General features: G+C 43.8%; 2 protein-coding genes across 2 annotated transcripts in view; both read left to right on the forward strand.

Annotated features, from left to right (window-relative positions):
• LOC137891531 (titin-like) overlaps positions 1-22,830 on the forward strand; it is a 172,154-nt gene that overhangs the window by 50,143 nt on the left and 99,181 nt on the right. Inside the window, exons 55-79 of the mRNA XM_068736195.1 lie at positions 29-307; positions 5,078-5,368; positions 6,936-7,223; positions 7,573-7,773; positions 8,085-8,367; positions 8,451-8,634; positions 8,929-9,009; positions 9,550-9,817; positions 9,918-9,935; positions 10,132-10,341; positions 10,851-10,928; positions 11,014-11,040; positions 11,164-11,217; positions 12,211-12,282; positions 12,564-12,620; positions 12,730-12,798; positions 13,369-13,581; positions 13,976-14,065; positions 16,712-16,798; positions 16,991-17,083; positions 17,273-17,341; positions 17,512-17,589; positions 17,756-17,845; positions 18,336-18,371; positions 22,022-22,072. Coding sequence (XP_068592296.1) covers positions 29-307; positions 5,078-5,368; positions 6,936-7,223; positions 7,573-7,773; positions 8,085-8,367; positions 8,451-8,634; positions 8,929-9,009; positions 9,550-9,817; positions 9,918-9,935; positions 10,132-10,341; positions 10,851-10,928; positions 11,014-11,040; positions 11,164-11,217; positions 12,211-12,282; positions 12,564-12,620; positions 12,730-12,798; positions 13,369-13,581; positions 13,976-14,065; positions 16,712-16,798; positions 16,991-17,083; positions 17,273-17,341; positions 17,512-17,589; positions 17,756-17,845; positions 18,336-18,371; positions 22,022-22,072 — 3,267 coding nt within the window. The remainder of the gene's footprint in view (positions 1-28; positions 308-5,077; positions 5,369-6,935; positions 7,224-7,572; positions 7,774-8,084; positions 8,368-8,450; positions 8,635-8,928; positions 9,010-9,549; positions 9,818-9,917; positions 9,936-10,131; positions 10,342-10,850; positions 10,929-11,013; positions 11,041-11,163; positions 11,218-12,210; positions 12,283-12,563; positions 12,621-12,729; positions 12,799-13,368; positions 13,582-13,975; positions 14,066-16,711; positions 16,799-16,990; positions 17,084-17,272; positions 17,342-17,511; positions 17,590-17,755; positions 17,846-18,335; positions 18,372-22,021; positions 22,073-22,830) is intronic.
• Positions 17,926-21,928, forward strand: LOC137891654 (neurofilament heavy polypeptide-like). Its single transcript, XM_068736385.1, has one exon. It carries the CDS (start codon positions 18,596-18,598, stop codon positions 21,884-21,886), a length of 3,291 nt encoding a protein of 1,096 aa, XP_068592486.1. The 5' UTR covers positions 17,926-18,595; the 3' UTR covers positions 21,887-21,928.

Below are 22,830 nucleotides of genomic sequence, written 5' to 3' on the forward strand. Positions count from 1 at the left end.
ACTAAATCATCACCATCTCTCACTTCAGAACGACCGTACTTTGTTGAAAAGATGGAGCCAGTGGAGGTCAGTGTGGGCGACGCGGTTACTCTGAAATGCCATATTTCAGGGACTCCCGACATCTCCGTAGCTTGGTTTAAATCTGACGGAAAGCTGCGCAAGTCCAACACTTGCTCACTGGACTTCAGTAACGGCGTCGCCACTTTGAAACTGACCAAAACAACCAAGTTCGATCACGGCGAATACGTCTGCAAGGCAGAGAACCGGGTCGGTTCAGCCTCTGCCAGCTGTAACGTGGCGGTGAAAGGTGATGATACTTCTCTTTTTATGTGTCGATAAATCCTGCTGTTGTTGTGCATCACGTGTCAAAGACACATTGTGATTTGTTCAGTGACAGTCACACGGGTTAAAGGATGTTAAAGACACAAGTCCTTCTCTCAATAGTTCTCTCATTGCGTTTGATACAGGCTACGTTTCATCTTTAATATCACAGCTACCTTTGACATGAAGGCAAATGCATGGCAGCATAACAATGACGCATTTCTAACATCAGCATTGCTTCTCTCAGAACCGATCCGCTTTACTAGGAAGCTGGAGGACACTTCGTTCATGGTGGGTCAGCCACTGAAACTGGTCTGCTCGTACACTGGGAGCCAGAGGGTCTACGTCACGTGGAAAAAGGATGGCAAGCTGATCTGGGCCTCTTACCAGTACAATGTCAGAACCACAGATTCACTCTGTGTTCTGGACGTCCTCAACAGCGACCGGCCCGAAGCAGCTGGAACTTACACTTGTGAAATTTCCAACTACGCAGGATCGGACGTCTGTCACGCTCGCGTCAGCTTAGGTAAAGTCACAAAGCCTTAACACTCAATCTGCTTTCAGCTCGTCACTCACTGGGTCGACAACAGAGGCCTTCTGCTGTCGTGTAGAAGGTCACGGTAGGTTCTTAAAGGTCATCTAGGACTAAAACATGGTCTCTGTTGGTTTAGACTGCTTCCTGCCTGCTAGCATAATGTAATGTAGGCTTCATGCAACTAACCCCACCATTGCTCCTCTCAGAACCGCCTCGCTTCGTGGAAAAGCTGCAGGACACTTATTTCAGACTCCGTGAACCTTTGAGCCTCAAGTGCAAGTTCTCTGGAAGCCAGAGAATCAGCGTGACCTGGAAGAAGGACGGCAAGCTGATCTGGGCTTCCTATAAGTACAACGTCAAGACCACCAACGACACCTGCATCTTGGAAGTCCTCAACAGTGACAGAGAAGAGGCCGTCGGAAAATACACTTGTGAAATCTGTAACGCTGCAGGAACGGATCTCTGCCACGCTGATGTCAAACTAGGTAAACTAGAGCGGCTCACCTCCCTACGAGGACTTGTTTGCACGTCCTCCATCATGTAACCAGCTTGTTTAAATGATACTGCTTATACTATGTAACACCACCACTGCTAATTGATTTCTTAGAACCGGTTTGCTTTGTGAGGAAACTGAGAAACACCTCCTATAAAATCGGCCACCCTTTGACTCTGGAGTGCAAGTTCACCGGCAGCCAGAGGATTCACGTCAGCTGGATGAAGGACGGCAAACTCATCTGGGCGTCGTACAAATACAACGTTAAAACCACCAACTTCTCCAGCGCTCTGGAAGTCCTCAACAGCGACCGTCGGGAAGCCGTCGGGAAATACTCCTGTGAGATTTCGAATTCCAAGGGCACCGATATCTGCCATGCAATGGTTAAGATAGGTAAACACTAACATACGCAGCTCCCCACCTGATTAGCTGTAACGTATGAAAACATGCAACTAACATCACCGTTACCTCCTGTAGAACCGGTGTGCTTTATAAAAGAGCTGGAGGACACCACGTACAGACTGGGCCAGCCTCTGTCGCTCTACTGCGCTTACAGTGCCAGTCCCAGGGTCTCTGTGAGCTGGAGGAAGGACGGGAAACCGGTCTGGGCCTCCTACAAGTACAATGTCAAGACCACAGAGGACTCCTGTGTCTTAGAGGTCCTCAACAGCGACCGGAAAGAAGCAGCAGGGAGATACTCCTGTGAAATCACTAACTCTGAGAACACTGCTATCTGCTATGCACAGGTCAAACTAGGTAAAAGGGTTGACATGACGGCTCCTTGTTTGGGTTTTGGGAATGCACCTTGGAACAATAAGCTATGTCTATTAATGATTTGATGCGTGGCATCGATCTCGTCTGTGGATATTATAAACTGTAAAAATAAACACTAAGAATGAAAAATTAACAGTAAATGCAGAAATACTGTTTAGTTTTCCCTTTTATTTGAACTAGATGGAGTTCATTTGTCCCTTCATATCTGGAGGTGACGTTGCCACCAGAGGGTTTATAGTTTATGTTCACTTTGTTGAAGAACTGAAACAACGAGCCTCATTTGTAGTTTAACTTATCAGCTTACTTGATAACTTTGCTTTGCTCATCTACCTCAGTGCGACTAACCGCTAACGTCCTTGCTTCTCCTAGAACCTGTGCGCTTTGTGACAAAGCTGGAGGACATGACCTTTAGGGTCGGCCAGCCTCTGAGGCTTCAGTTCACATACTCCGGCAGCCAGCCTGTGTACGTGAGCTGGACCAAAGATGGCAAACCGGTCTGGGCTTCCTACCGGTACAACGTCAGGACCACAGACAGCTCCTGTGTCTTGGAGGTCCTCAACAGTGACAGAGAGGAGGCTGCTGGGAGATATTCCTGTGAAATATCCAATCCTAGCAGCTCCGCTGTGTGTCACACTCATGTCCGACTAGGTAACCGCCCTCTAACACGCTCACTGATCTGCTGCTTCAGGCTTCATGACAGCTCTTAACACCCGTGTTGCTTCTCTCAGAACCTGTGCGCTTCGTGAAGATGCTGGAGGACACGTCGTACCGTTTGGGCGATCCATTGAGCCTGACGTGCACGTACACCGGCAGTAAGCAAGTGCACGTAAGCTGGACAAAGGACGGCGAGCTAATCTGTGCTTCGTGCAAATACAACGTGAAGACTAGCGACTCCTCGTGCGTTTTAGAAGTCCTCAATAGTGACAGACAGGAAGCCGCTGGTCTTTATCGTTGTCAACTTTCTAACGCAGAAGGGTCTGCCGTCTGCGATGCTTACGTCAGAGTTAAGACCTCTAAGAAAGGTACAACCACACTTCTCAACATCAATCATTAGCTAATACAAAGCCACGGAGAGACGAATGTCATCCTGCTCCCAGACTGCTTTCTGTTCCACTTGTTCTCAATCTTCCGTCTTCCATCTGCTTTTCCGAAAAGCTGTTTGAATTCTAAAAGGCTGGACTGGATTTAGTCCAACAGTGCTTGTGGTCCTGAAATTTATCTTCGAGGAAAGTCTGCAAATGCATTTCAAGTGTCCATAAACAGGCCGCTTGCAGACGCTCCACAGGGACATGTACATCATGCAGACTGTTGAACTGTGTGAATCGGAGCTAGATAAATACTGGGGGTCTCTGGTGGACTCAGTCTGAAGGCAGTGACCAGGATCTGCAATGTCCCTGATTCACGTCCCGCCTCTTTAAGATAAAAGTTTGGGTCGACCTGGAGTGAAGCTTTTGTTCTTTGGATTGTGAGCAATGAAGCTTTGATCGTAGTCTTAAGATGAATGGAAGAAACCCGTAAATGAGTAAAAGCTTGTGGAACAGAAGCTGACCGGGAGTACGATGGGACTCTTCATCCTCCACTTATCAAAGTAAACTTATAATCAAGGATTCATGTTCGCTTCTGCTTGCTCACTGTCTCACCCATCACTGCTTCTCACAGAACCAGCTCGCTTCATCAGGAAGCTGGAAAACACCAGGTTCAGAGTCGGAGAGCCGCTGACGCTTAGAGTCTCGTTCATCGGCAGCCAAAGGCTATACGTGAGCTGGAGGAAAGATGGGAGACCCATCTGGGCCTCTTATCAGTACAACATCAAGACCACGGACTGCAGCTGCGTGCTGGACGTCCTCAACAGCGACCGAGAGGACGCTCGAGGGAGATACACTTGTGAAATCTCCAACGCAGAAGGCTCTGATATCTGCCATGCTAATGTCACGCTAGGTAACACTAACCAGCTGCTTGTTGTTGTCCTCTCTTCATGCATGAAGTGAATGTGTCCTAGAGGTAACTAGAAGTGCCACTCACATAGCTTTTTCCATGCCTGCAGGCTTTCTTGCGTTCACGTACCGTTAAATCTTCCTCCATTCACATAGTTTCACTTTCTGCGCATGTCAACATCCACGGATTCCTTTGGATTCTGCGTCATCATGTAGTCCTTTCATCTTCCGCATGCAAAGATCAGTGGCGTCTTTGACTGACTCCGACATTGCTTCTCTCAGAACCCGTTCGGTTTGTGAAGAAACTCGGGGACGTCAGCCACGAGTTGGGCAAACCTTTGAGGCTGGAGTGCCGCTACGCCGGCAGCCAGAGGGTCTACGTGACGTGGAAGAAGGACGACAAGCTGATCTGGGCTTCTTACCAGTACAACGTCAAAACCAGCAACTCCTCCTGCGTTCTGGAGGTCCTCTACAGCGACAGGGCCACGGCGGCGGGAAAATACACTTGTGAAATATCCAATGCGGAAGGAACTGACACATGTCACGCTCATGTTAAAATAGGTAACCATGAAATAGTACCATCATCCCCTCATGTGGGTCCAGTTCTAACACTAACCTCGGTCTACTCATCGTCTCCTGTGGTCCATGTGTTAGTTGGTAACCAATAGGATCTCGCTATCGTCTGAAAGGTCCTGGGTTACTGGTCCCGTGTTTGTTGGGTTTGGAGAGAAAGACTATAATGTGTTCGAGGTCCTTCAGAGCATGTCTCCATGTTGTCATGGTTGGATAAGATGAATATTTGCTTGCTCAATAAAGGGATTCATAGACAGAAGAGTTGTTAAAAGGGAAGATGTTCTGTGATTGTTTGTGTTGCAGGTTGTTAGATGTCGTCTTGCGTGTTGTCGCTCTGTTCTCCCCCTGCAGTGACGAAGGCCCGGTGGCCTGATGAATTTCAATTTCCACAGATTTCCCAAAGTCGCAACGTGGTCTGACTTTCTTCTCTTTCTCCCCCGCTAACAGAGCACAAAGTGCCTCCGAACTTTACCAAGAAGCCGTCCGAGTCCATGACGGACTCTGTGGGTAAGACTGTGAAGATGGAGGGTCGGGTGTCCGGCACCCAGCCGCTGGAGGTCACGTGGTACAAAGACGACCAGGAAATCTTCAGCACCAACAAGTATGACGTGAGCTTCAAGAACAACTTGGCAGTGCTGAGCCTCAGAGCCTCCAGCAGCTCTGACGGAGGTGTTTACACCTGCAAGGCAACCAACGAAGCTGGAGAAGCTTCCTGTCGGGTTTCTCTCTCCATCTCAGGTATGAGTGGAGGTTTGTCTTCTCTGTTTCATTTAAAGAGTGTTGTCTTCAGGGTTTAATGAGTCTTAGCTTAATAAAGACAAAACACCTTCAGAATTGAACTGATTGCACAGACGGAAGACATCTACATGAGACCAGCCTGGTCTCACAAACCTCCACCTATGATGTGTCTTCACCACAGAAACAGTTTGAATATAAAGTCAGTGTTGTTCACGGTCTAGGGAACCTGGGCGCAGCATAATAATGGATCTCCCTCTCTCTCCCACAGTCCATGATATTTATTATTTCACACAGTTGTTTTAGCAGTATGCGTCGGGGTGAGCCTGGCCCAAAACAATAAACAAAACAATCTTTATTAACCTACTAACTTACTGTTAGAGAAATTCACTCAAGGCCGATGTAAAAGTCATTATCACAGGACATTTATTCTTGCAAGGAGACGGAGTTGAAAGACATACAAGTCATGTATCAAGGCTGCTCACAGGTCTGTCTCTGATATTTATACTTCAGATAACACACAAGTGCGCTGATACAGAATCATTTGCATAAAGCTACGTGGCATGTTTTGAACTCGTTCTTCTCCCCTTCCACACAAGCAAACGTCATCTTGACGTTTAGTGAGATTTACAATCGCCCCTTACAGAAGGTCACAGTGACTGCTAAACGAGGAACATCTGAGATAGCAAGTGTGAAGAGAGTTCACACAGGAGCCACAGACTTCACGGAGCCTTGTATGTTAAACCATAAGAACAGATCATTCTAAGGCCGATGTAAAAGTCATGAAAACACTTACCTACTCCAAACTGAACAAAAGAAAAGACAGGCAGCTTACCTACCTCCCTAACCGAAAACAGAAGAACACAATGTAAACAAAGAGGGCTTCTCTCCCCTACCACTACATGGACCGTTGCTAGATTGCACACAATGATTTGTCGCCCTGATCTGTACAACAGCGACCCCCTTTGTGCAGCACGGCCCGGTTGGGAGCCAGAGCGAGCCAGCCTCCACAGGTTCTTTCTTATCTCAGGCCTCATCAGTCTCCATCCAATCACCTGCAACTCAGCAGATACATGAAGAATACAGACACAATGTACAGTACCACCTCAGGCAGGGAGCTACACAGCATTCATGTTCTTTATCAAATCTCACTACTACGTCCGTTAGGATCTTAAGTTGTGACTCACGTTACTATGCAACAGTAGAGAGACGACATGAGGGGAGGTGGACGGGTCAAACATCGCAGGACTTTAAACCAGGAGACCAGTGTCCGTGTCCCAAAGTGTTGTTGAGTTATTGTACATGTTTATTTATTGTACTTAGTTTACATATTTAACGTTTGTTCTAAATCTAACTTAGTGGTTTTGTTGCCTGAATGTTAAATAGTTTCCGTGATGCCGACACATGATTTTAACACTAAGTGAGAGCGTCAGATTCAAGTTGTAGTGTTTTGCATCTCTGATTCTAGACGCTGGAGTCTTTACTGCCTCAGTCGGTGTGGTTTCTGCTTCAGTGTTAACTGTTTGAAAAGTGAGTATCTGTAGCTGCTTCTTTCCCATCGCTTCTTCAGAAACCAGCCAGGCTCCAAAGTTCGATGTTCCTCTGGAGCCGGTGACGGCGAGCGAGGGCGAGAAGATGAGCCTGAAATGCGTCATCAGCGGCTCTCCTCCTCTGACCGTCCAGTGGATGAAGGACAGGAGGGAGCTGAAGTCCAGCGGGAACACCAAGATCACATTTGTCAGCGGGTCGGCGTGTCTGGAGGTCAGCCCGCTGTCCAAGAACGACGGAGGGGATTACCTCTGCAAGGCCAGCAACGCCGCCGGCAGCAACTTCTGCAAGTCCAGGGTCACGGTGAAAGGTGACGTTTACTGCCATTTATTTTGTTATTTCAGTGTTTATAAAAGATGGAGTACTTTACTGATACAGCACTCAACCAGATCCACCAGGGGTCTCAGAACAGGATCCTTCTGACATGATGGGGCCGGTGAACATTGTGTTTTGGTGGTTTGTGATTATTTTACTTTATTACATCTATTGTTCGGTCGGCTTTATGAGGAAAGACCTTTTAAGGTTAAAAGTTTCCATCTGACCCAACAAGTCACGTTGAGTTTGGTAACTTCTAAACTCATTTGTCATTGTTGGATCAGTGGTTTTTGGTTCTTTGGTTTCAAGTCAGACGCTGGACTCACCTCTGTGATTTCTTTCAGATAAAGGAGCCAAAGTCTCCCCCAGGGAGGCCGCCACCCCGGCTGCTGCTCCTGCTGCTCCTGCTGCTCCTGCTGCTCCTGCTGCACCTGCTGCACCTGCTGCTCCTTCTGCTCCTGCTGCTCCTGCTGCTGCCACTCCGGTCAAAAGACTCGACAACCTGTTCTTCATCGAGGAACCTGAAAACATTTCTGTCACAGAGAGTAAGTGGACTGTTAGAGGACGTGTGTCTGTAGAGGAACGGCCTCAACAAGGGATTCATTTCAGGAAAACAACTTTGGTGTATAGTTTGTTGTTTTTGTGTTTTATTGTTGGAACAAGTTAAATGGTGGGCAGACATTGTGTACGAGTTGTAAATATGTTATGATTCATCCATAAGATAAGTTAGATACGTTTATTGATCCAGTCCGTGACAGAAACAACTCCGGAGGAATCAGGATCTGAACCGTAGGGCAGACGAAGCTTCTTTCAGATCCCACGTGGAGTTTCACGTCTTCTTATTCTTTCTTTGCAGAGGGCACCGCAACCTTCATCGCCAAGATCGGAGGCGACCCGATCCCCAGCGTGAAGTGGATGAAGGGGAAGTGGAGGCAGATGACGCACGGCGGTCGCATCTCCATCGAGCACAAGGGCCAAGACGCCAAGATGCAGATCAGAGATTTGACCAAGTCCGACTCCGGCCTCTACAGGTGCGTTGCCACCAGCAAACACGGAGAGATCGAGTGCGGCGCCGAGATCGAGGTCACCAAGAAGGAGGCGGCGGCGGGAGTCGGAGACATGAGGACGAGGCTGAAGAAGTAAGACTGATTTCTTTATTTGACTCGTAGACGTTGCGAACAGATCGATTTAAATACCTGCTCTGATTGTGTACTTTTGTCAGGACTCCCTCCAAGCAGAAGAGTCCAAAGAAAGAAGGAGACCTCAATATCGTGGAGTTGCTCCGAGGCCACGACCCCAAAGAATACGAGAGGATCCTGCAGGAGCACGGCATCCACGACTTCCGCGCCATCCTGCAGGCCGTCGAGTTCCTCAAAAGGGAGAAGGAGACAGAGACCGGAAAAGTGGTGAGAGAGTATTATGATTATAATAATAATGAGTTATGATCAGACGTTATTGAGCCCATCTAGTCAGACTGAGAGGTCACAAAACTCAGACAGAGCTAACTGTTTCCCCCTGTTTCCAGTCTTTATGCTAAGCTAAGCTAACCAGCTGGCTGAGGTATCCATCTGATCATGTGACTCTCGGAGAGAAAGAGATCAGGGTTCACTGTTCCTCCATCACAGGAGATGAACCACAATGACTGGGGCTAGCGTTGTAAGCTAACGTTGTAAACTAACGTGGGTTTTGTCCCGCTGCAGGAGGTGGAGCAGGGCGGCCGGGTTGAAGAGGAGGACATGGCCCGACTCATCCAGCAGCTGGAGGGACGCGCCACCACAGAGGTAACCGACTACAACCAGTCAAACACTGAACCAGTGTTCAGTCCATGAAGCAGATCCTGGATCCTCATAAACATAAAGAGTCATTTAAAGCTGCATTCATCAGTGTTTGGCCACTAGGGGGCAGAGAGACAAGGAGACACTTTGAGCAGATAAAGGACGTCTGTCTCAAGGGTTTTACTGTCCACTGAGAATCAACGTCTTTCTTCACAGTCTTATGAGGATTTTATGCAGTTTGAGACGAAGACCTGAAAACAAAAGTCAGGGCTGAAGAAATCTCCTCCACTTGGTAGGCATAGGTATCACATGTAGACTTAAAAAATGCTCTAAACCCAACCGGAAGTCGGACATTTTGAATTATGTGTGAATTTCTGGTGTTTTTGGCTAAATCCAGGCGCTGTCCTTTAACAAACTGTTTCAGGGTTATTATTTTTATGCAGCGTGAATATTTAAACACTCAATTCTCCACTGGAGTTTAAAAGGTCTGTACTTCAAACACACGCCGTAAAGACAGCGAGTTTAAACCAGGTTCTGAATCCTCAGCCCGTCTCCGTGATCGAGGACATCAGCGACCAGACGACGACCGAGAACCAGAGCGCCACCTTCGAGTGCCAGATCCGTATCAACTACCCGGAGATCACCCTCTCCTGGTACAAAGGCACCCAGAAACTGGACGCCGGCGACAAGTACGACATCAGCAGCGTCGGCGAGCGCCACACTCTGCTCATCAAGAACTGCCAGGTCAAAGACCGGGGCAACTACCGCGTGGTGTGTGGCGCCCACATATCCAACGCCAAGCTCACCGTCACAGGTCAGTCTGAGTGCCGCCGCTTCCTGTCTGACGGACGGCGTCTGTCCGCCTGTAACGTGTCCTCATGTCCGACTCCTTTATGTCTTTATGGCTTTATCAGGAGCTGCTTCCAAGACCGGTGAGTCCTCCAGACTAACACCAAGAACTGACCTCTTAAAACCTGCTGGTTCTCTTTGTGTTCTGTGTTTCTTTTATATTCGCCGGCTCTCAATACTTTTATATCGTATTAATACTTTACACATATGACATCCAATCAATGGAACATGAGTGTCATGTTGTGAAGTCAGACGGTGACTCTGGTCGTCTGCTTTTAGCCGAACAAATTCAGTTCACTAAACGCATCCGAAGCATCGAGGTCAGCGATCGCCACGGCGCCACCTTCGAGTGCGAGGTGTCCTTCGACGACGCCACCGTCACGTGGTACAAAGACTCATGGGAGCTCAGAGAGAGCCCCAAATATAACTTCAAGACCGACGGCCGACGTCACTTTATGACCATCCGTAACGTGACGGCCGAGGACGAAGGTCAGACGCTGAACTTTGTATTTATATATTATTTATTATTTACAAACGAAAAGACAAAAATACTTCAAAATGTCCCCAATCTGCTGCGTTATGTTTTACTTAGTAATATAAAATAGTTAACAGTTTATAAATACATTTTATAATGTGGAAATGTACAGAAAATAAATAAAAAGTCTGACTAAAGACACATTTTACTAATTTATTTAAAGAAATCTGATATCTTTCTGACATTTGTCATCTTTTGGACATATTTTACTCATATGTATTAAAACTAGGGTTATTTTTACATTTTACTAACCATTTTTTTCAAACATTTTTCACATATTTTTCGCATGTTTATTTTACTTGTAATCTTTACATATTTTTCAAATATTTAACTTAATTTTCAGATATTTTTCACCTATTTATCACATATTTGACTCAGGCTCTAATCTGAACATTATGAATATGGTGAGCATCATTCATATAATGAGCATTATGAACATGAGCACGATGAATGTCTCCGTCAGGCGTTTACTCGGTGATCGCCCGTCTGGAGCCGATGGGAGAAGCTCGGAGCTCTGCTGAGCTTCACCTGTCAGACAAAGGTCCGTACGTTCGATTCCTTTAGATCACGTTGGTGAAGCTCCTCTTCGCTCAGAGCTAATCTCATGTCCACTTGTTCCTTCACAGAGTTTGAGTTAGGAAAGGTTCCTCAGGGTGAGTACTTTAACTAAACTAATTAAACATTCAGGACAAACTCCACATGTTTGACTCACTGACTTAATATTAGAAAGATTAAATATATATGAGCTGATTAAAGTTGTGTTTATGAACCTTCAGACGTCACCGACTCGTCGGTTCTTGTTCCAGAAGCAGCTTCTCTGTTCGTTAGAGGTGAGTCTTAAAGTACATGTTATTAGTAGTACTAAACTTAAAGGTACAAACAGCTCAATGACATCAGGACTAACTTTAAACTTCATTAACTCTTAATTTGAGTGAATAATTGTGATTCACAGTCCTAAAACCTTCATCCTCCTCATCATCATCCTCCTCATCATCCTCAATAACCGTGTGATCGTTTTCAACTCGTTTCATATTAATTCAGACGTCGTTCTTCAACGCTTGAAGATTTAACTTCAACAGAAGAGGATTATGTGGAAAAATCATTGAGTTCAATTCATGAGATTTAGTCTGAACTCAAAGGTAAATAAATCACATTATTCCCAGAGACTAAGTAAAACACTTTGAGATTAAAGGATTCAGTTTGGATGAAAGAAATCTGAATTAGTCAAGATTAAAGTCTGAATTTTTAATTCTAAGATTAAAGAAATATTTTTTTAAATTCAAGGCAGAATTCTGAGAATAAAATTTAAATAATTATAATTAATCTGAATCCATATTTTTATTTCATAGATTTCAGTCCTCAGTCTCTTAATTTAAATTAAAAATGAATTGTTAAAAAAGAGTCTGATTTCTAACTTAATGTTTTACATTTTCAGATTTTATTCTCATAATTCTGTGAGTTTAAATCAAAAAGTCTTCTTTTAAATGAACGTTTGAGTTTTTATCTCAAACCTTTGATCCCAGAAGTGAAGTGAATGTTTCTGATAATCTTCTTCCGGACAAAGTGAACCATTAGAAGATCTCTGACTGTTCTTTAATGATGCAGAAAAAGAGTCTCTCTCGTCTCAGGTATCAACCCTCTTCTTCTTCTTCTTCTACCTCATAATCCTCCATCCTCAGGTGTTCGTCCTTCACTCATCTCGTCTCCTTGTTTCCTCGTGAATGTTGTTGATTTGCTGTGAACCCTCCTTCATTGTTCTTCCTTCCTTTAATCAGAGGCGTCTTTCAGGTCTCTCAGGTCTAAATTGACTTTTCTTCCTTTAGCAGAAAAGAGAGAAGCTGTTGGAGAAACAGTAGAGAGGACTCTGGTCCAGATGAGAGAAAAAGACCCTCAAGGTACAAACCGCAACGCTACCGAGCCGCTGATCTCAGATCTGTTAGCCGCCATGTTTGTTTCCCTCTTAACGCTTCTAGAAGCTTCTCTTTGCTGATTGGCTATAGATCTTCTTTTAGTCTTGTCTGTCTTCTTCTTCATGTCTTCTTTGTGTCTTCTTCATGTCTTATTCCTCTTGTTCTTACGCTTGTATTAACCCTCAGCAGAGCTTTGTGTTCACTAGAAAGTAGAAAGTAGAGCTCGGCCTTCACACTTTTAACGTGAATTTTCTTCACCTTCCAAGTTCCTGGGATTGGCCTGGGACAAGAGGAGGAAGCTGTAGCTCTGCCTCGACTGACAGGTATCTTTCCACCACTTCCTGTTTGTCCTTCATGTACTTCCTGTTTTGTTCTTACATTCCTCTTAAAGAGCTAAAGTGATGACAGATTCTTGGTGATAATATTTTAAAGAGCCTGAAGTGAAGAAGCTGCTTCGTGAGGAGATGATCGGCGCTCAGAGAGAAGGAGAAGCTGCAGAAGGTAACGTTCATATCAAAGTATTTTATTACTCGTTGATCATTTCTTTGTTCTTGATCTCACAGAGTCTCTATCGGCTCACATTCTTTATTCTTCATCAGAAGAGCAAGACAAGTTTTATGTATAGTACATTGATGGAAGCAGTTTTCATACATTCTATATTCATTGATAAGAAACTGACAATTTACACGACAGTTGCAGAATTTTAGCATTCGAGAATTTAATTTTATCAATGTCAAATCTGATGATCATTACTTTTATATCTTTTATAGATGTTGATTTATACATCATTTATTTACATTGGTATTTATGCATACTTCATATATATAGAGGGAGACATTTGAACATTTTGCACTTGGGATGATCATAAAATCCTTTTTCTTTGATATCTTGTTCTTCAGATTCGTGTTTCTCTTCCTGTCTGTTTGACTTCATGTTGTCTAAACTCGTTCAGAGCTTCTTTCTGTCTGTTATGTCTGTTTCTGTTTTGCGGAGTCATCTTCTCCTTCTTTCACCTCTTTGACTCTTGAAGCCTCTTGTTGAGTCAGTAATATTTCTCTGTTAACCCTGAAGAACCTTCAGTTTACGTCGAACCAGAACCCCAACAAGAGAAAGTGACGGTTCCCAGAAAAGTTGCACCTGAACCTCGTCCACCAAAGACTGAAACGGTTCCCCCTGAGCCTAAAGTGTCTCCTCAGAAACAGAAGGTTCCTGAGATGAAAGAGCCAAAAACGAAGCCTGAAGCCGAACCTGCAAAGAGAAAACCAGTCGCCCCTAAAGAGACAGGTAAAGTGGTTCAACTGGAAGACTTTGTGTTTCTCTTTGTGTTTCACGTTGCAGTGGTTTCTAACACGTTCTCTAACGTTTTCTAACACATTCTAAATCTTGATTGTTCTTGATTTTCTTCTACTAACCTCTTCACACGTTGTCTTAGTATCTGACTGTAGAGTAGAGTATCAATAACGAGGCCCTCACCTTGTTAATCTTATAATCTTATGATACTAAACTTCTTAATGTTGCCAGCTGCAGTCAAACCACCAGAGAACTGAAGTGTCTCATCTTTGAACTCTTTGATTTGTGATTTCATGTGATGCAAACCAGTCTGGTCAGAGTGGTTTGTACTGTTGAAGCCTCAGTGGTTTTACAGCAGGTTACAGTATATGTTCAATGTTCTTTAAAGCACCAGAACCATCAAAACCAGAAGAACCTGTAGTTCAGCCAGCAGCAACCAAGGTTCCTCCCTCAGCACCGGAACGTCCTCCAGCTAAAGGTATTGATCGGTGACTTCAAGTCTTTCTTGATTTCTTGTTTCTTTGTTCTTTTGTTTTCTGTCTGTGTTTATCTTCTAGAAATATCTTTAAGCATGCTAAGCACTCGTTAGAGTGTGACACCTTTGGGTTTCATTTTTCAAAATATGGTTAATGAGATAATCATGTTATACATAAATGTTCTTCAAAGTTGTCTCAGAACCGAAGACATCTGAACCTGAAAGAAAGCCTCATCTGCTGGCTGGTAAACCTGAACCAGAAGCACCGAGGTCTGAACCAACACTAGAAGAACCCAAGAAGGTTCTGGAAGAAACAAAGAGAGTCGCTGAGGTGCCAAAGAAAGTTTCAGAAACATTGAAGAGGGTACCAGAAGAACCCAAGAAGAAAGTACTAGAAGAAACACACAGGGTTCCTGAAGCACCAAAGAGGGTTCCAGAAGAGCCAAAGAAGGTTTCAGAAGAACCAAAGAAGGTTTCAGAACCCCCAAAGGTTTCAGAAACGCCAAAGAAGGTTTCAGAAACGCCAAAGAAGGTCTCAGAAACGCCAAAGAAGGTTCCAGAAGAGCCAAAGAAGGTTTCAGAAGAACCAAAGAAGGTTTCAGAACCCCCAAAGGTTTCAGAAACGCCAAAGAAGGTTTCAGAAGAGCCAAAGAAGGTTTTAGAAACACCAAAGAGGGTACCAGAAACAGAAAAGCCTCCACAACCAGGTAGATACGTCTGAACATCTTTTTAAACTAATCCTTCCACTTCTTGATCTTTTAACTCACAATCTGAATATTTAATTCTGAGCTATCCTGATGTCTGAGCTGTTGTGTGTGTTGTCTGTTCACTACATCACAACAATCACCAAACAGTAGAACAGAGGGAGATACCACAAACAACACCACTAGCTAAAACACAGCTGAAGGCAGAAACACCCATCAAAGGTATGCTTCGTCTTTCTCAGGTGCTTTTAGAAAACACAAATGTCAAACACTGACTGACACTATTTATTTGTTTCTGAAACCAGATGAGATTATTCCTTCTGGAAAAGTATTAGTCCAGTCTAAAGAAGCTCCACAGCCGAAAGGTAGTGATTCAAAATACATACAAATTAGTTATGAAATGAGGCTCACACTGTGTCTTGATGGTTTTTGTCTTGTGTTTCCTCTTGGCCACCGCTCCATGGTGCAAATCTTCAATCTTCTTAAAGTTATTCCAGTTCCACCTCTGAAGGAAGCTGACCTTCTTCCATCAAACAGAGACGTCACACCTCCACCAGAAATGACTCGTCCTACGAAGAAAGTAGTTCCTCCTCCAGACTCTGGGTTCACATCCCAAAAAGAGTTACTGGCCATCAAGAAAACCTCTCAAGAAAAGAAACATGTGGAAGCCGACATTCCTTCAATTTATGCCGAGCAGAGAGACATTACTGAATCATTTGTTATGGTACTTCATGATGAAGAAGAAACAGTCTCTCTAATAGAGGATCTTGTTCAACATAAAATCTCTTCTACATCTAAAGAAATCACTGCACAAGAGAAGTCTAGAGTGCATGAAGATGTCTCTCTTTTTGAGCAAGCTGACTCTGTTGAAGAGGAAGAAGTTCGATCTGTAAGATTGATACCTCGTACATCAGAAGATTTACCACAAACTCCTCCCAAAAACACTCTTTCTTATCCTATAAAAGAAATTCCTCCCAAAAAAGAAGTAATAATCCCTAAAACGATGGTGTCTACAATCATGAAATCTTCCAAAGCAGCAGGAAAAATGTATGTTGAAGACATCGTACCTCTGGACAAATCAACTCCTGTGTTGGAAGAAGTGTCCTCCTCTTCCTCCTCCGAAGAACTTGTCCCAGCAACAAGATCGATACCACCACAAATTCCTTCAGCTGAGAAAATAGTCTGTTCTGAGGAAGACATTTTACTGCCAAAAGAACCGGTTCTGCCTCCTAAGAAAGCCTCTCCTGCCCTTCACAAAGCTGTTGTTGCTTCTGAAGAAGACTTCCCCCCTAAAGAAGTGACTCCACCCAAGAAACCCATCACTAAAGCCAAAATTGCTCCAACTAAAAGATCTCAAGTTCCACCACAGAAGAAAGCTCCAACCCCTGAAGAAGAAACTCTTCCTTCTAAGAAGCCGGCTTCTACGGCACAAAAGGTGATCACCCCTGAGGTGGATTCACCTGAAGAAGGAAGAACCTCTGCAGTTAAACCTCCACCAATAAGAGAAGATGACAAGAAAGCAAAGAAGGAAACACAGGAGAGTCAACTACAAACTCTTCAGAAAGGTATTCTTTCTTAATAGAGCCGATTAGGCTCCTGATCGTCATGAGATCAACCCCTCTTTTAAAGACCTCTCTATTTAATATCACCTTAACATCTTCCATCTTCAATGACAAAAACAAATCTTTTAACACTAATCTTCACAATAATCTGTCTTCATCTATTGTCTTTGAAACATTAACACTCCACCAGGTATAAACTCTTTTGTTCTATTAACATCTTTCATTCTTGAGTTTTTGCTTTTCCTTCATCAGCTGAAGTTCTTTCACATCTTCTTGTTCTTGTTTGTGCTGTTCATTCATGTCTAAATCATCTTCTGTCCCTACTAAGTCTTGATTGACCATGTAGTTGTCTTGGTCGTGATCTTGGATCTTGTTTTTTAAAGAGTCTCCTCGAGAGGAGAAGAAACCAGCTGCACCAGCACCAAAGCTTTCACCTCCTGCTGCTGCAGCCAGAGCAGCTCCTCCTGCAGGTATTCAGTTCACTTTGTTCTTTCCTCTTCTTCATTGGTTCATCAAGAGTCAGCCATGTTGTTTTTCTGTTTGTCCATTGTTTGTGTTCTTATTGTCTCACTTGTCTTCGGGTTGTCATATTTGTAACTTTCCGTGTCACTCGTTATATCTTGTTTTCTTGGTCGTGACTTTGGCATCTTGTGTTCCCAAAGTTTCTCCCCCTGAGGAGAAGAAACCCTCTGCAGCAAAACCAAAGCCTTCACCTCCCTCTCCTGCTCCTGCAGAGAAAGTAGCTCCTCCTGCAGGTAGTTTCTTCTCTTGGTTTTCACTGTGTGTTGTTGTAAAGTAAATGTCTGTTTGTTTTCTCTGCTGGCTAATGATTTTATCTTTTGTCAGTTGCTCTTTCACTTGCTGTCCACTGTGTCCTCAGTCTGTCTCTCTTCATTGACCATGTTGTTGTCTTGGTCGTGATCTTGGCATCTTGTATTTTAAAGTGTCTCGTCCAGAGGAGAAGAAACCAGCTGCACCAGCACCAAAACCTTCACCTCCTGCTGCTCCTGCAGGTACTTCTTTCACTTTGTTCTGTGTAACTTACACACTGTCCTGTTTGTGTTGTGTGTTTGAAGATAGAAACCCTCCATGTTGTCTGATTCTGTTCCTGTCATCACTCTTAACATCTTTAATCTATTTGAATGTCTTCTCTTGGTCGTGACCTTTGGTATCTTGTACTAAGTGTCTCCTCCAGAAGAAAAGAAACTAACACCAAAACCAACACCAACACCTCCAGCAGAAGAAGTTGTACCTCTTGCAGGTACTTTATTCTGTTTGTCATATCTGTTGTTTAACTTCCTGTTTGTCTGGCCTCAAAGAAATCTGTTGGTCTGAACTCTTGAAATTGTCTGTTTTCTTTAAGTATCTGTCAGTTGCTTGTTTGTCAGATCTTTGCCAGTCATTTAATCAAGTTGGCGTTCTTGTAGCTCAAGTTGCGCCGGTGGTGAAGAAACCGTCTCCAATAGACCAAAAGGCTGAACCCTCTCCTGTTTCAGAGAAAATGTCTCCGACTGAAGGTAACATGTCTCCTGTAGCTTTTATTTATGTTGCTCTCTTCTGTTTGTCTCCCGCTTTGAAGGATTTCTTATAACCGCTTCTTCATACAAAGCAATCTGAGCTTTGATCTAAGAAATGCAATCAATGTCCAGTTATGTCTGAGTCTGTTGGTCTGTTTGTATAAACTGAACTCTGATTTACATTCTCTAATCCAATCCAAGTATTTCATATTAACAGTATCTGTTGATTGAGGCCAAATAACCATTAAAATGCTTTTTAAAACATCTCTTGGTGCATCTGGAGTTACTTTCATGCTACGATGGAACTTCCTGTTGAACACCTGATGACATCATTGCATCCATAGCTCTCTTTAAGTGGAAATAATTTTGGAAACAAGAAACCAACGCATGTCAAACTTTCTTAACTCAAGTGTTTGTGTCAAAAATAAATCAACCTCTTCTTTGGTTTGCATTGTGTAAACTCATCTTGATCTTATTTAAATTCTTGCAGACATGGAACCAGTTTCAGCACCTGGACCAACTAAAGGTATACAAATATTAGCTTCTTTATTTTTAAAGGGCAGCAATTGATCCACATTGCTATGTTAGATATTCTCTCATAAACAAAGATATCTCTTTTTTTATATACATGTTTAATGTGTGTGAATTCTGTGTTGTAAAAGTGTCAGATGTTGTCTTTTCCGTATATCTCTATGTGAATGTTATAAAAGTGTATCTACTGCCTCAAACACAGCACCACCTCTTACACAAATGGGTAAGATCCCCGTTCAAGAGGCAAAAACCCACAAATTGCCAAAGAAGAAGAGTCAGTTCACAGGATTCCCCAAAGATGAGGAACCAGAACCAGAGATCATTAAGCTGAAAAAGGTTCCAGTGACAGCTCCAGAGCCTGAGAAACAAGTCAAAACTCAAAAAGCAGAAGTGACAAGACTTCAAGATGAAGAACTAGTGGTTCATGAACTTCATGACAGAGAAGATCGAGAGATAATAACTCTGGGGAGAACTGAGCGAGTCTTCACTGCAGAGGAGCAGACGGCTCAGTTAGGCTATTTTGAGGAAGCTGAAAAGGTTGAAGTTGTACAGAAAATAGAGAAAAAAGGATGGACAAGAACCCCAAAACCACAGAAAGAGGAAGAACCTGAGGTTTCAAAGTTAGAAAAGAAGAAAATAACGAAACTGCCAAAGGCAGATGAGCAGAAAGACTCAACCAAACTAAAACCATTTCAAAAGTCAGGGAAACCAGAAGAAGAACCACAGAAGATCAAACTAAAAAAGGTTCCAACGAAGCCCAAAGAGCCAGAGAAGGAAGTCATAACTCATAAAGTTGAAGTGACGAGGCATTATGACACAGAAATGTCCGTTCAGAAGCTTCGCGATAGAACGGATCGAGAGGTTTTAACGCTTGGAAGAACTGAACGAGTCTTCACTGCAGCTGAAGAGGCTTCTGATCTGGGTCATATGGAGGAACCTGAAAATCTGGAGACAGAAGATGAGAAATCAAGATGGATAAGAACCCCTAAAACGCCCAAAAGTGAAGAGCCTGAACCAGATTTAACAAAAAAGAAAATAAATATGTTGCCAAAGAAAGACGAGGAGCAAGAAGTTGTGATACTGAAACCATTTGAAAAACCAGAGAAACCTGAGAGAGCTGAACCTGAGAAAGCTGAGAAAGAAGGTGAGGCGACGACGGATACTGAACGCACTCCATTCAAGAGAGCTGAGACACCACAGAGAGACCAAACAACCTCCGCTATAAAACACAGAAAAGATGTAGATGCTCCGATGACAATTTTAGAGGTAACTCCTGACGCTGGCAAAGACCGGAAGGAGATCCAGCAAAGAGAAAAGCCTGATCGGGTACCTGAAGATGAGGAACCAGAACCAGAGATCATTAAGCTGAAAAAGGTTCCAGTGACAGCTCCAGAGCCTGAGAAACAAGTCAAAACTCAAAAAGCAGAAGTGACAAGACTTCAAGATGAAGAACTAGTGGTTCATGAACTTCATGACAGAGAAGATCGAGAGATAATAACTCTGGGGAGAACTGAGCGAGTCTTCACTGCAGAGGAGCAGACGGCTCAGTTAGGCTATTTTGAGGAAGCTGAAAAGGTTGAAGTTGTACAGAAAATAGAGAAAAAAGGATGGACAAGAACCCCAAAACCACAGAAAGAGGAAGAACCTGAGGTTTCAAAGTTAGAAAAGAAGAAAATAACGAAACTGCCAAAGGCAGATGAGCAGAAAGACTCAACCAAACTAAAACCATTTCAAAAGTCAGGGAAACCAGAAGAAGAACCACAGAAGATCAAACTAAAAAAGGTTCCAACGAAGCCCAAAGAGCCAGAGAAGGAAGTCATAACTCATAAAGTTGAAGTGACGAGGCATTATGACACAGAAATGTCCGTTCAGAAGCTTCACGATAGAACGGATCGAGAGGTTTTAACGCTTGGAAGAATTGAACGAGTCTTCACTGCAGCTGAAGAGGCTTCTGATCTGGGTCATATGGAGGAACCTGAAAATCTGGAGACAGAAGATGAGAAATCAAGATGGATAACAACCCCTAAAACGGCCAAAAGTGAAGAACCTGAACCAGATTTAACAAAAAAGAAAATAAAGACGTTGCCAAAGAAAGACGAGGAGCAAGAAGTTGTGACACTGAAACCATTTGAAAAACCAGAGAAACCTGAGAGAGCTGAACCTGAGAAAGCTGAGAAAGAAGGTGAGGCGACAACGGATACTGAACGCACTCCATTCAAGAGAGCTGAGACACCACAGAGAGACCAAACAACCTCCGCTATAAAACACAGAAAAGATGTAGATGCTCCGATGACAATTTTAGAGGTAACTCCTGACGCCGGCAAAGACCAGAAGGAGATCCAGCAGAGGGAAAAGCCTGATCGGGTACCCAAAGATGAGGAACCTTCAGCTGCTGACAAGCTTCGTAGCAAACCTAAAGTTATTTCCACACCAGAGAAAGAAAAAGAGCAGGTCATGTTAAAGCCTTTCACCAAAGTCTCCAAGCCTGAAGAAAAGCCAGAAGAAGATAAAACAAAGCTACCCAGTCCAACGTTTAAAAAAGAGTATGAGGAACCTCAGGAGAAAGACAAGCCAGCTGTTCCACCCAAGAAGCCCAGTCCACCAGGAAAGAAACTAGCAGTGAAAGAGATCCCACCAAAACAAACCGATATCCTGAAGAAAGGTGTCGAACTCAAAAAGACTCCTTCTCCCAGAGTGGCTAAAGACAAGGTAGAAGAAGAAAAGCCCTTCAAACCTATCGAGCAGCTGAAGAGGGTCGAGCTAAAGAAGACTCCGTCGCCAAAAGTTGATAAACCTAAAGAATTTGAGCACGCCCCCACCGAGAAGAAGCCAAGTGTTGAAAAAGTCAAACAGATTCCCAAAACAGTTTCACCAAAAGACTCTGTGACCCTCAAAAAGATCCCGAAGAAGCCATCACCAGAGGAGGCTCCTCAACCAGAGCAGCCTGGGAGGGTTCGGATCCCCCTGGAAAGGGAGGTCTCTCCTGGAGCCGTGCAGATGAAGAAGGTGCCCACCCAGCCGGAAGAGGAGGTGTTTGAAGACGAGGCTGAAGAAGAGGAAGAAGAGGAGGAGGCCTGGGGCTGGGAGCTGGTTCCCTCTGATGACTGGGAAGTTGAAGGGGTCGATGGGGCGTTGGAGACTCCAGGAATGCCCGGCGGCAAACGAGGTGAGACGAAGGCCGGTAAAACTCCTCATCTGATGACTCTGGATCCCCCCCATCATCCATCCATCTCAAGAGACTCATCTAATCTTCATCACATCCTTTTTTTATTCAGTTCATTTAGAGCTCATTTGTCCATCTGTCCGTCCACTGAGATGATCTCATGTTGTCCATCATGTGTCTGTCCTCAAATGTGTCCACATCAAGTGTTGAGTGTTTGTCTTCACCCATGTTCATCTAATTCACTACACTACACTACTTTTAATCCTCTGTTTTGTCTTCCATTTTGTCTCATATTTCATCTGTTTATCAGATATTTCTCTCCATCTTCATCCTCTTCATCTGTGTGATGTCCCCTCAATGTTCTCATGTGACCCTGTGTTTGATTTATCATGTTAGCATCCTTTAAATCTTCATCTTGGTTTCTGTCAAACAACAATCTCAAATAGAGACACTTAAAACTCATCTTATTGTTTCTTGTTCAGATGGAAAACCGACCGAGGAGCCACCAAAAGGCCGAGGCCGTGGACTTGGGGGTATGAATTCAGTTAGAGCTCATGTTTACTAACGGTTTGCTCTTTGTGCGACGTAACGTCTGAAGCTTCTTCACTCACTCCCTTCGTGAGTGTTCTTGTCTTGTCCTGTTTAAACATAACCCGATGTTTTGTGTTAAGCTTTTAATCTTGGCTCGAAAGTTTAGAAGAAACTAAAGGGCTGGGTATCAAACCTCGAGCAGACTTCTGATCTTGTTGCTATTCAGGCAAAGTTCTTGTGGAGAACTAAGTAAACGTATTGTATGTGTGTCAATACCAAAACTCAAATGTTGATACCCAGATCTTTTCAACAGGGAGTTTTACATTCCGGCCAATAGGAGCGCTGCTTTTGTTTGACATCAGCACACCAGTATTCATAGTAGGTAGAAAATTTGGCGTTGATGTTGACACCTTATTCTAGGACCTCTGATAGGTGTTGACTCAACAAAGACTCAAATGAAACAGATCTTTAGTTCTTCTTCAGTCTCCCAGCTGAAGTGTAATCTATCCGTGTTCGAAATCTTTCTCTCTGTTGTGTTGTATGTGTGGTTTGTTGTCTGTGACGTCAAAGAATTCTGTTGGACGCTCATAAAGAGTGACTCTGCATGACTCATAGTCTTGACAGAATCGTTTATTCTAACGCTGTTGGCTTAAAACAGATGTTTCTTTAATGTACTTCGACTGAATGACTGAATTCACGGTAGGTCTTAAAGGCATCCCTTTGTCCAATGTCTGATTCTTCTTCCCTCTCCATCATATCT

This window comes from Cebidichthys violaceus, unplaced genomic scaffold, assembly GCF_023349555.1.
Source record: "Cebidichthys violaceus isolate CVI_PGR_0920_01 unplaced genomic scaffold, fCebVio1.0.p SCAF_11, whole genome shotgun sequence".
Lineage (NCBI taxonomy): Eukaryota > Metazoa > Chordata > Actinopteri > Perciformes > Stichaeidae > Cebidichthys > Cebidichthys violaceus.